This window comes from Lichenostomus cassidix, chromosome 17 (genome assembly GCF_008360975.1).
Source record: "Lichenostomus cassidix isolate B80296 chromosome 17, HeHo_3.0, whole genome shotgun sequence".
NCBI lineage: Eukaryota > Metazoa > Chordata > Aves > Passeriformes > Meliphagidae > Lichenostomus > Lichenostomus cassidix.
In genome coordinates, this window is record NC_139497.1 from 895,465 (window position 1) to 907,554 (window position 12,090).

Sequence of the window (12,090 nt, forward strand, 5' to 3'; positions counted from 1 at the left end):
GCCCCTGCGGAAGAGCAACAAAGCTCTGGAATTAGAGATGTCCTGGGAGTTTACTTTACCACAAAAAAATGTCAGAAATCCGTATTGTTTGGACAGGGATTTGCTGGGGATCGCTAGATAAAAGGCTGGCAGGGACCCAGTCGTGGGGAAAAGTCAACCGGCTCCTTTCTGGTGGCGAGGACTCGCGGCCAAGCGAGGGGCGCAGCGCATGGCCAGCGCGGGGCTCGGGGCAGGGGCAGGGCAGGGACAGGGGCTGCCGTGAGCCACAGGAGAACCTGGCAGCAGCGTGAGGCCAGCAGAAGGAGTGCCAGGCTGCCCCGCGCCTGCCACTAGCTTCAGGTCTGCGCAGCGGGCAACAATTCCGCATCCAGGGCCAGCCGGTGCCGGCTCCGCGGCAAAAGGCACCCGTGGGCAGCAGCCGGTGTGCACAGAGCCCGAGGGGCCGAGGGGACACTGTCCCCGCACACACGGACCGCAACGGGAGGGCGCTGGGCGCGGGGGCTGCTCTCGCCCTGCCCCGGCAGCTCCGCGCTTGCCAAGCTCTGCAGCAGCTGCTCCAGCCGTGCCCACGCTCAGCTGCTCCGTGCCTCTCTTCCCGGCGGCTCTGGGGCTGCAGCTCAGCCTGGACAATGCCGAAGATGGTTTTGCACAGGACCCGGCAGGGGCTGCTGTCCCGGGTATGTGCTGGGACTCTCCTGCCTCTGCCGTGGCACCGTGCTGGGGGAACGCAGGGTGCCGCGCTGGGCTGGCTGTGGGCAGATGTGCCTGCAGGGTGTGCAGTGAACAGCAGCAGCATGGGACAGCAACCCCTGGGCACTCCTGGCCATGGAAGTCGGGTCAGGGGACAAGGATGGTGAGGAACAGGGATAGTGAGAGATGGGGGTGCTGAACACCCACCCTGCCCACTCCTCCCTGCCCAGCTTCAGAACAAATGACAACACATGCAGCCCTCTCTCACATCTGTTATGTTTTAATACTGTTCACTTCTAAAATGACCAAAACCAAGCCAAGCGCTCGCAGCCCTCATTCTGCCACACACGGAGAGTGAGGCCCGTGGGCTGCCCTGTCCAGTGCTGGGTGCAGGCAGGTGTGAGGGCAGGGATGGGGGCAGGTGTGCAGGGGGGGTGCAGGCAGGACACCCTGGGCAGGCTCCTCCATGCCTGCTGCTGAAGGGGACTTGCACATCTCCAGTGAATGCATTTAAATAACAAGCTCATGGTCAGCAAAAGCGAAGGCATCTTAACCACGTTTCCTAAAATAGCTACTGGCACCTGTTCCTGGGGCCTGGCAGTGAGGGGGCCTGCCCATCCCACGGGGCTCCATACAGGCCAGGGCATGGGGCTGGCCTGGCACTGGCAGCGCTGGCAGCTGGCAGTGATGGCACACGCAGTCCTGGTGGGTGTGTGGAGAGTGGGGCTGGGCTGGCAGCAGAGCAGGAGGGTGCTCAGTGTGCTGGTGCAGGGTGGGTGGTGCCAGCAGTGGCAGAGGGATATGGGGCTGGGCTCTTCTCTATGTCCCTGGGAAGATGATGCTGGCCTAGCTGCCACGGCCCCAGGGGCCACGTTGTCATGGGGTGTTTGCTGGGGGCTGCTCTTGTGTGCTCTCCCTGCCCTGCAGTGCAGTGGGCACGGTGCAGGTGACAGGCAAAGTGGATGGGGAAGGTTTTGGGGTGGAAGCTGGGCTCTTGCCACAGTCCTGGTTGGGTTGGGGTGTCAGGGCCAGGCTGTGTCAGGGTGCCCCAGCCAGGTACGGCGCAGGGTGGGCACAGGAGTGCAGTGGGACCCGCCCGGGCACTCAGACCACAAAGCGGAGCCCGTACGTCATCTGATGGCCGTTGTCCCAGGCATAAAGCACCTTCTCCTTGGGATTGTAGTCAACCTGCGTGGTGAAGGAGTAGTGGTTGAGGAAGGGCAGTCGCAGCTCTGCCTCCGTGTCTGTGTGCGTGTCAAAGGCATAGGAGATCTGCCCTTCCTTTTGGCTGTAGGTGTCCACAGCGTAGAGGATGCCACAGATGATGAAGCAGTTCCCATAGGTGTTGCGCTTCAGCCCCGTCTTCCAGGTGGTCTCCTTGCGCACTGAGAGGTCCCCGGGGTCGAGTCGGCTCAGGACAATCACCTCCTGCTGGGAGTAGTCGTAGTCCACAGAGGGGTAGATGACCCAAAGCCCACTCTCATCCACGGCAAAGTCGATGTCCGAGTGGCCCCTCCACTTCCAGGGCGTTGTGTCCTCATACACCACATCATGGAGCTGTGCCCAGCCTGCCACGTACCGCTCCTTCAGGTCATACTTGATGATGTTCTTGGTGAAGGCACGGTTGTAGTAGAAAGCCCCTCTGTACACGACATGCCCAGTGCCAATCCAGTTGTAGGGCAGCTTGTAGAGGTTGCTCCAGCGGCCTGTGAATGGGTGGGAGAGGTGTTGGGACCCTCCACAGCACTGGGGTCCCATGCATGATGGCCAGAGCAGAGGACTCATGTCCCCCTTCCTGCCCTGTGGATGCTCCCCAGCTCCCCTCAGCTGCCCACTGCCCCAGGGACCGGCACAGCTGGCATCACACAGCACTAGACACACATCCAGGAGGAGCCAGGACCCCTGCACACACTTGACTCTCACCCTGCTTGAAGTTGTCAAGGCTCCTGAACTCCACCAGGCTGTTCCCATAGTAGTAGTTGGTGACATAGATGCGATCGTCCTTGGCTGCCGGGTCCTTCATCCAGGCCCCCTCATTGCGCCCGTAGCTGTGGTGCTCTACGGGGGGCTCCACCGACTCGATGGTGCCTTCGCACTCCACCTCCTTCACTGGATGCCGAGGGGGAGGAAGAGGAAGGCTTACCCCTGTCCCAGGCAGCTGACTCCTCCTCCTTCCCCATGGCAGACTATTGCTGGCTTAGCTTGGCCACGGGCACTGGGCCCACAGGGCTGGCTGCCCTCTCCCAGCTGCCCCCTGCTCACCCACCTCTGTTTGGTGTTTCGGGGTCCCTGGTGCTGTCAGCGCCCTGCCCGAGGACAGGGGCAGAGGGGCTGCGGGCGGTGCTGCGGGGGGCCGGGGCGGTGCTGGGCACAGCCGTGGTGCTGGGCACGGTGCTCTCTGTCTGTGCGACACCTTGGGCTGGGGTGCCCTCAGCTGAGGGGGGCGCAGGGCCCCTGTTCTCCTGCTGCTCTGGCGCAACTGCCCCTCTCGCAGGGCTCTCTGTGAGGGGACAAGCAGAGGGTTAGTGGGATGCAGGGGCAGGCCCTGGCCCTTCACCTCGGTGGGAGGTACCCTCCCAGCCCCCAGCCCTGCCTCATCCCCAGACTCACCCCGGCTGCCAGCCGGACCCTCTGCTGCTCCAGCCTGCCCAACCTTGTAGTATGTGATGCCTCGGACCACAGTCTGCTGGTGTGCCAGTGGCTTGGGCTTGGCTGTGGGCTGTGACCCTCCTCTGGCCTTGGTGTTCTCCTTTTTGGGCTTCTCGGGCTTCAGCAGCTTCTCCTTGGGCGCTCGAGGGCCTGCCCTGTCCCCCAGGGCCTTGCGGGTGCTGGGGTACCGTCCTGCCTCCTTCTCTCGGCCCCCTGTTGTGTCCTGGGGGGCACATCCTGATCAGACCCCCTTCCCTCCCATGCCCTCCTCTTCCCTGCTGCCACTGTGCCAGGCAGTGGGCACAGGCACCAGCCCAGGGGTTACCCTGATGCACTTGCCACAAGCCTGGGGGAGCGTAGCCCTGCATGGTGGCACACACTGTGCCCGCACGGGGCTACCTGTGCCATGGGTACCTGCGCCTTGCTCTCGGGGATGGCAGCAGCATCCTTCTGCAGCAGCTGGTAGCCCAGGTTGGAGATCTCCTTCTTGATGCTGATCATGATGTCAGAGTAGTTCTCGTAGCGTTTCATCTGGTCAGTGAGGTGCTGGACGCTCTCCTTCATGAAGTCATTCTCCCTACTCAGGTTGGTCTTGATGGTCTGCAGGAGAGGAGAGGCTGGAGCCCCATTTGGGGAGCTCATGGCACCCTAGGCAGTCCTGAGCCATTCCCATGGGGAGCACAGCGGGGATGGTGCTGCTGGAGCTCGCTCACCTCCTCCAGCGTGTTCATCTGGGCCACCACCTTGTTGATGTAGGAGTGCACCTTCAGCAGGTCCATGCTGTACAGTGTTCCCTCCAGCAGGTCCACCATGGACTGCAGCTGCAGAGGAGGCACAGGGATGCGGCCTGGGGTAAGGGCTGGGGCACAGAGCACGGGGCATGGGGCAGGGCTGTGCACCATGGGGACGAGGTCTGGACTGCAGTCCCACCACAGCATAGATACCTTAAAGAGCTCAGGTGCCTGCTTCTTCAGCTTCTCCATCTTCCACTCATTCTCACAGGGGTTGAGTGAGGAGGGCGGCGCGGTGCAAGAGCACTTGCAGTCAGCCCCCGAGCTCACCGTCTCCACGGTGTAGAAATCCTCCACGCGCGCACTGCCGTTCCTGACGCGGCTGCAGGCGTCCTTGCTGAGCGGCCGCAGGATGCACTTGCAGCGGCAGTCGGAGCCCTCTGAGGTCATCCGGACCTGGTCCACATCACCCAGAGCCTGCGGGACACGCGGTGAGCCTGGTGTCCCACCCGGGTGTCCCACAGGGCTTTGGCAACCCCAGCAGATCATCACAGCCAACTCCCTCCCTGCTGCTTGCCCAGAGATCTCCCACTGCCCCTGGGGCTCGTGGTCCATGCCCTGAAGAGTGTGAGGCATTGTCTAGTCCCAAGCACCCTGTCCCACCACACTGCACGCAGGCTGACAGTGACAAAACTGTCATCCCTGCAGCCACAAGGGTGTTTTGTGGCCCAGGGACTCCAGTCTCATTTCTGTGGCTGTCTCCCAGCCTCCAGCAGGACCTCAGTGAGCAGGGATAGCGGCAAGAAGGTCCAGCAGTGCCTCTGTGCCCCCATGCCACAGCTCCAAGCCCACACAGGGTTCGTTGTTCGTGGTGACATGCAGCCACCTCGGGGTGAGCTCGGCCCCTCAGTCTGCCGCGATGGCCTGAGGCACACGCTCAAGGACTCCCTTGTTTCCACACATGGCCCTCTGACTCACGCTACAGAGCCCAGCGTGCTTTTCAGCTGGTTTAGCTCAGTTCTCCCGTTGTGCTCAGGAGAAGGGGAGCACCCTCTGTTCCTCTCACCCCCTGCCACCAGCTGTGCACCTCCGGGGACACCTGGGCTGGCAGGAGCACGGCCAGGCTGTCCCGGGTGTCCCATGTGCTGGGACGCGCCTGCTCCAAGCAGCCGGGAGGGTGGGAGAACGGGGAGAGGCAGTGCAGTGACCCCGGAGGGAGAGGGCTCTGCCCACAGGGACTCTGACTCATCCTGGGAAAGAGAACGGTGGCAGAGCTGGGAAACAAGTTGATTTCTGGCTCCCGGTCGTCCCCGGCCCGGAGCGGAGCACAGTGCGGCGTGGGAAAGGGCAGAGGCCCATGGGTCCATGTCCTGCCCGCAGGCTGCACCCATGGCTCACAGGAATCCTCCTTCCTGCAGCAGCATGGCTGGTGTGCTGGAGCCACCCGGCCAGCGGCTCTCCCTGAGCTGGACACAGACCCCCAGCTCCCCACAGCCCACCCGGGCCAGGGGCTTCCTCCCTCTTCGGAAGGACTGCAAAACTTCACACATTTTGCATTTCAAAAACCCCTCTTTCGTTCAAAGGGAAACCTGGTCCTGCTGGCTGAAGGAAAACCCCAGGGAGCCAAAGGGCTGTAAATTGAGCAGAATCTAATCAAACTCTCAGCAGGGAGCAGGGCAGGGACCCCCTCCCCAAACACCACCTCGCCAGGCTCGCACGTCCCCAGCCCCCTGACCTCCCCCATGGCCACGCCAGCACTTGTGCAAACAGGCAGGACGATTCACAGCCCGGCAAGGAGCTGCCGACCCCTCTGCACACACCCAGCAGCTCCCTGGCCCCGAGCTGAGCTCTCCTGGCCACGAGCAATGTCCACCCTCCTGTTCCAGCCACTTCCATCCCGTGTGGGGCAAACGCACTGTGTTTCACTCTCACTGAATCGCGGCCGCGGCTGCCGCCCACATTCACGGGTGCTGTAACACTATACCTCGCTCTACCGCTTACCAGCTTCCTTAAACAGGAGCTGCATGCTCTATTTATACAGAAAAGCCCGTAAACAAGGAAGTATTAAAAACCAGGCTCCCACGTGGGGAGCCTCTGTGAGGGTCACTCAGTGTGGGACATCGGCTGGGTGCCCTCAGTCAGCCCGTGCCCGGCTATGCCCGACTCTGCAGGGGACAGCAGTGCCCACCCTGCGGCACACACAGACCTTCCCCAACAGCGTACAGGTGGGTCAGGACACAGGAGAAGGTGGCAGCCCATGCTGCTCTGCCTGCTCCAGGTGGTAAACCATGAGCTCCCCAAGAAACCTGCGTGGGTGGCTAATGCAGCCCTGCAGGGACTCTGGTGGTTCTTTCCCTGGACTCCCCCTGCTCGCTGCAGATCCCAGCCCAGGGTGCTGGCAGGTGGCTGCTGCTGCTCCTCCCGAGTGGTCCCACCTCCCCAGGGGCTGCACACCCATGGCTGGTGTGGGAGAGTGTCCCTGCACTTTACTGAGGGTTTACTCACTCCAAGATTTATGAGCTGGGTAATTTTCCCGGTTTCTGGGACCTCTTGCAAGAGCATCCATGTGAGCACAGAGTTTGTGACATTATTTGGAGAAAGCGGGACCTTTGACAATGACCCTTGGCCAGCTTTTAAGCTGTCCTTTGGCTGCTGCCAGAGGACTCGTCTCGGAGGAAAACATGCTGTGTTGATAAGCTGCTGCACCGCACGCCTCTGGCACAGCTGCTGGAAGGCATGTCCCCCTCGTCATGGGAGGGAAACCATGTCACCCTCCTCTTCCTCCTCCTCCCAGGCTTGGCACAAGGTATCAACACACGTCCTGCAGCTGAGGCAGAAGGTGCTGGCAGGGCTGGGCCGTGGCTGATGGTGGCCAGGCCCCAGGCGCTGGCGCTGCTCGGGTGTCCCGTGTTGGTCACGGGGACACGGCCATGCCAAGCGCTTGTGTGGCACACGCATGCCCACCGATGGGATCTCTTCCAACGGCAGGAACGAAGAAAACACCTCTGAACACAGCAGGCAGCACCTGCGGGGAGGGAGGGATGGAGGAGGCAACAGCACCACGTGGATCTGTGAGTCCTGCCAGCATCACCCCTGGCACCCTGCCGGAAAACCCAGCAACAGGGCATTCCAGCCTTTGGATATCTGTTCCGAGCTAAGTGCTGCCGACAACAGCTGTGTTAGCGTCGTGTTCCACCAAATGTCTTGGAAAATCCCGTCTTTCTAACATTCTGGTAATCCTAGCAGTAGCTGCTCCCACCACCATTCCGCTGGGCTGGGTCCCGATGTCCCTGCTCCGGCCCCGCTACGGCCACTGACCCCGCGGGAGACGTGTTCCAGCTGGAACCGAGGGCTCCTGGATGCACGGGGGAGGCTGGCTCCCCCCACTGCCCGGTCCCGTCCTGCTCCTCATCCCCGCGGGGGAAGGCTTGTCTGGGCTGTTCTCCCTGGCACCGAGTCGCTCGCTGCGGCGCCCATCACCGCACTGCCGGGGCTTGGGCACCTTCCAGCCGCTCGAACGCGCCCACCGCCCGGCTCATGCCCGGCACCGAACCCCCGCCGCGATGAGAGCACCGACAGCCGAACCCCAGCCCTTCCCGGGACCCCCGCGCCGGGCCGCGCCCCCGCCGGTGCACAGAGAGCAGCGACCGCCGGGGACACCGGGCCGATCCCTCAGGGACGGGGCTGCTCCCGCCCGCTCCCGAGCACCGCCGTGATCGCGATCCCGGTCCCGATCCCAGTCGGTGCCGGTGTCGGTGCCGGTCCGGCCCGTCCTTACCGTGGCGGCGCCGCGCACCGCGGCCAGCGCCGGGAGCAGGAGCGCGGGGAGCAGCAGCGCCCGCATGGCGAGAGCGGCGGTGACCGCCCGCACCGAGCGCCGCTCCGCCCGTCCCGTCCCGTCCCGGCGGCGGGGAGGAGCCGCCCGTCCCGTCCGCCCGTCCGCCCCGTCCCGCCCCGCCCCGTCCCAGCGGCGGCACCGGCCCCAGCGGCGGCGGGGCGGCGCGATCCCCCGGGTGGAGCTGGCCGTGCCCGCCTCGGGGCTCTCGCTCTACCGGGGCTGCCCGGTGCCCCGTGCCGGGGCTGTTCGCTCCCTCCCCGGCCTGACCGATCTCCTCCTCTGAGGAGGCGTGTGTCCCTCGGGGGCAAGCCCTGCCGGACCCTCGCCGGGGCCGTGCGGTTTCCCCTCTCTCCCGGTGCCCCGTGCCCGGTTCTCCCGTCCCGGTGCGCGGTGCCCGGGCAGAGCTCGGGGCTCGGCCGGCGGGTGCCCCCTGGCGCCCCGCCGCCCCCGGTGCACCGGAGCAGGGGAGCCGGGGCGGGCCGGGGCGCGGAGCCCGCGGGCGGGGCGGGGCGGGGCGGGGCGGGGGCGCGGGGCGGGCCTGGCGCGGCTCCCCCGGGCGGCGCTCGGACTACGGCTCCCGTGGTGCCCCGGGGGGGCGGGGCGCGGCCGGCCCGGCCGAGCGCGGCGCGGCCCTGGCTGTCAGCAGCGCCCGAGCGGCCATGGGGCAGCGCGGCCGCCGGGGCCGCTGAGACCGCCGAGCCCCGGCCCGGCCCGGCCCGGCCCGGCGCGGCCCCGGCGCCGCCATGGAGCTGGAGCCGCCCGCCGAGCTCCCGGAGCCCCGCGCCGCCAGCAAGGGGCCGCCCCGCAACGGTGAGTGCAGCGCGGGGTGCGGGCGGGCCGGGGGCGCGGGGCCGGCCGTACCGGGGGCTCCGCCTGCCCGCCGCGGCCCCGCAACTTTCCGCGGCCGGGGGCGCAACAAAGGGCGCTGCCCGGGGCGGCGGGACCTGCTCGGGGCTCGGCGGAGCACGCGGGGGTTGCCGCCGGCAGCGGACAGTGCGGCTCCCCTCGGACAGCGCAGCGTTTCCTGCGAATTTAACTTGTTTCGCGAAAGTCGCGTTTTCCCCATCCAGAGGCGCTTAGCGAGGTCCCGCGGGGTGTGTGGGACGGCGCGGGGCGCTGCCCGGTGGGTCCGATGGCTGCCCGGTGGGTCCGATGGCTGCCCGGTGGGTCCGAGGGCTGCCCGGTGGGTCCGAGGGCTGCCCGGTGGGTCCGAGGGCTGCCCGGTGGGTCCGATGGCTGCCCGGTGGGTCCGAGGGCTGCCCGGTGGGTCGGGGCGCTGCCCGGTGGGTCGGGGCGCTGCCCGGTGGGTCGGGGCGCTGCCCGGTGGGTCCCGGTACCGCCCGCCGTGCTCGCGGTGCCCCGCGGGTGTCTCGGCTCAGCCCCGGAGCCCTCCCTGCCCGCGGTTTATGGGCACCATTTGGGACCCTTTTACACTTCCCGTATGCAGATGCCGCATCTGCACTTGAATGTCCCTGCCAATTTTTATGGTTTACAATTGCATTTTACCATCTTAAGGTACTCGGGTTCTCTACAAAGGGTTTGCTCAGACAAAAGAGGCTTTTTATCAGGCAGCATCCTCGGTTTTAGAGATACAGGCGGTACCGAAAGACAGGCGGTGTGGGAACTGCAGAATTGGGCATTTCTGTAACCACTCTGATGTGTAACGTTGAGCTGTCCCTGGAAGCGCTTTATTCCTTCTCACTTAATTAGATGACCAATTGGATGAAAGACACTTAATACTCTTAGATACTTTAATAACGCTCTTAATACTTTAATATATCCTTAATACAGTTTGAACTTTCTGATTTAATTTGTGAAGTGTCTGTTGCTTTGCTGTCCCTAAGAGTACAACAGAATTAAGCCTTTGTCTGCATTTGCCATTTTCCCCACAGATACGGGATTTTGGGAGAAATCTCTTTTGATTAATCAGATTAGTTTTAAGAGTTTCTTGCGTATCTTGCGTAGCTATTTCTTGTGACAGACGTACCTGTGACTGTGGTTAGTCTTTTGAATGGGTGATGTAACAACCTTTTACTATTTTGTCTTCAAAAATGCGAAATACTGGCGCGGTGTTGAGACATTGCTTGACCTTCAGTCTTTCTAAAGCCTCTGGGGGAGGAGCAGGAAAGATTGGGTTGTTAATTCATGGTTTTATAAAATACCTGCAAATGATAATTGCAAATGAAGACTGAATATTTCCTTTATTAAGAAAGATTCACAGTACTTTTGATACCTTGAGGAACGGCATCTTCACTCTTAACGAAAATGGTGAAAACTGTATCAGGACAGAGGTATAAAAGTCAGATTGTATTCTTGGTGGTGATGTTAAAATCATTAATGAACTTAAGCTCTGCACGTGGCTTCTGTGTTAACCCAGAGTAAACTGCTGCAAGTTTATTGGCATCTTCAGTGAGAGAAGCCTCAGGATAACTTTGAAATGCAGCAACGTGGTTTTATTTCAGCAGTTACAGGCAATTGCGGCCTCATTATTTGAGGGGACACTTGACGTTCTTAGAATATAAGGTGATGGTTTTTCCTTTCCAATTTGAGTGCATCCTCTTCCATGTAAGAAACATATTTTGTCATTGAGCAAATCAACGGTAATGAGTAAAATCAGGGTTTTTTTGAAGCAATTTTCGTTAAAGCATGAATTTTTACTGCAGTAGTAGCAATTATTTCTCAACAGGGTCCCATTTAAGATCAGTTTTGTTATAGCTTCAGTTGGCATCCCTTTCCTCTGTGAGCGAGACATGATGTCTTTTACATAGTTTTAATTATTTTATGTTTTAGCTAAATTAGGGTCAAAGCAGATTATCTAGAATTAAAGTAACTTTGGACACTTGATTGTGTAGTGTGGTCTTGAAAGACAGTTTTATCAGGAAACTATCTGAATTCTGTGTTCCTGTAAAACTATCAGAATTTCAGATGGGCAGATTACTGATCTGGATGAACTTCATACCAGAGAAAAGAGGAAAGTTGTCAGAGCACAAAGAATGTAAGGTTTTCAAAGAAAAATCCCTTTGCCTGTGTCCCTTCCCTTTTCCACAGCATTCCCAAACTTTACTGGCACACACTGACATTTTTAGTGGTTCTTTATGCTTGGTTGCTTTGCATCTGATGAGATAAGCCTTTGCTTAACAAAGACTATTTCATTGATATAGTTGGGTCTTAGTTTACTTGCTATAAACATTTCTTTGAAGATTTGGGAGGAAAAACAAATGGAGTTGTCGAATGGCAACGCTGCTGAAGTCAAATGTCTCTGAATAAACAAGAAGCTACAGTGTTATTTCAGCTCAGCGTTGGCTTGTTGAATGTGGATGTCTCTTGCTTTTGTAAATAATAATAGAAAATTTTACATAAAATTCTGAACTCAATTCTGTGATGGGAAATGAAAGACTTGTACTTTAGGAACACCTTAACTCCTTTTTTTTGATTTGATGGTAAAGATGGAAAAATACCTCCTGGTATAAAGTTGGAATTTGGTATTGATGGCTCCTGTAGATCATTAATCAGGAAAATGGGTTTATGCATGCCTTTTTGTGCTGAGCCCAGAACTAGTGCTGTATGTTGAGCAGATGTAATGTGTGATGTGACACTGCAACAACAGGATTTTTTCCCTGCTTTACTATAAAACAGTGTAAAGATACTGTATTATAGAAAATGAGGAAACTTCCTCGTCTGGGAGACTAATTCTTGATTGTTGGGAAGCAATAACTATCCTTCTGTCCTGCCTCTGGCAAGTCCTTTGTGGTATTTCTTTTTTGGTGGGGAAAATATGCCAGTGGTTTATTGAATTACTGTTCAACTCTTATGTGGTGGAGCTTTGAAGAGATGCATTTACACCAGCATTCTGTGAGAATGGGAGCACAGTTTATCCTGTTGATAAACTGCCTATTTAAATAAAGCCTTCAGCAGTGTAATCTGGTAATTCTAATTAAGTCATTTACATAGAGAATTGGCCCAGGGTTTCATCAGATGGCTGCTGGGGAGCTGAAATGCATTCTTTCCCTCCAGCTGTATTAAACCAGCCTTTTGATCCTGTCCTTTTTTTAGCCTTTAAGCCAGAGTGGTTATCACTGTGTAGAGTTAATTGAGAAAGGGAAGTTGGGGGACAAGGGGACCCTTCGAGCTTTAGTTTTGGTCTTAATTATAACACTTCTAATTACATAATTAGGAGATTTC

General features: G+C 59.5%; 2 protein-coding genes across 5 annotated transcripts in view; one reads left to right on the forward strand and one right to left on the reverse strand.

Moving 5' to 3' along the window:
• Positions 1 to 954: 954 nt before the first annotated feature.
• OLFML2A (olfactomedin like 2A) lies at positions 955 to 8,005 on the reverse strand. Of its 2 annotated transcripts, XM_085076684.1 has the most exons (8): positions 7,849 to 8,005; positions 4,284 to 4,547; positions 4,053 to 4,160; positions 3,754 to 3,939; positions 3,301 to 3,562; positions 2,957 to 3,190; positions 2,614 to 2,799; positions 955 to 2,396 (listed from the first exon to the last, which is right to left on the reverse strand). In XM_085076684.1, the coding sequence occupies exons 1-8, from the start codon at positions 7,912 to 7,914 to the stop codon at positions 1,795 to 1,797; spliced, it is 1,908 nt and encodes a 635-aa protein (XP_084932810.1). In that variant the 5' UTR covers positions 7,915 to 8,005; the 3' UTR covers positions 955 to 1,794. The 2 variants fall into 2 exon arrangements, with proteins under 2 accessions (XP_084932810.1, XP_084932809.1); XM_085076683.1 differs by lacking the exon at positions 7,849 to 8,005 and having other exon boundaries at positions 4,284 to 7,827.
• Positions 8,006 to 8,539: 534 nt separating this feature from the next.
• The window catches only part of NR6A1 (nuclear receptor subfamily 6 group A member 1), a 70,335-nt gene continuing 66,784 nt past the window's right edge, over positions 8,540 to 12,090 (forward strand). Inside the window, exon 1 of one of the 3 annotated variants that reach the window (XM_085076687.1) lies at positions 8,540 to 8,718. In XM_085076687.1, the coding sequence (XP_084932813.1) occupies positions 8,652 to 8,718 (67 nt within the window). In that variant the 5' untranslated portion in view covers positions 8,540 to 8,651. The remainder of the gene's footprint in view (positions 8,719 to 12,090) is intronic. The other 2 variants (XM_085076686.1, XM_085076689.1) reach the window with 2 other exon arrangements.

Coding starts and splice junctions, on each gene's coding strand:
- OLFML2A (XM_085076683.1), bottom strand. CDS start 4,706: ATGCCTCACACTCTTCAGGGCATGGACCACGAGCCCCAGGGGCAGTGG. Junction 4,161..4,283: donor AGGCACCTGAGCTCTTTAAG/GTATCTATGCTG, acceptor CCTCCTCTGCAG/CTGCAGTCCATGGTGGACCT. Junction 3,940..4,052: donor AGATGAACACGCTGGAGGAG/GTGAGCGAGCTC, acceptor CCTCTCCTGCAG/ACCATCAAGACCAACCTGAG.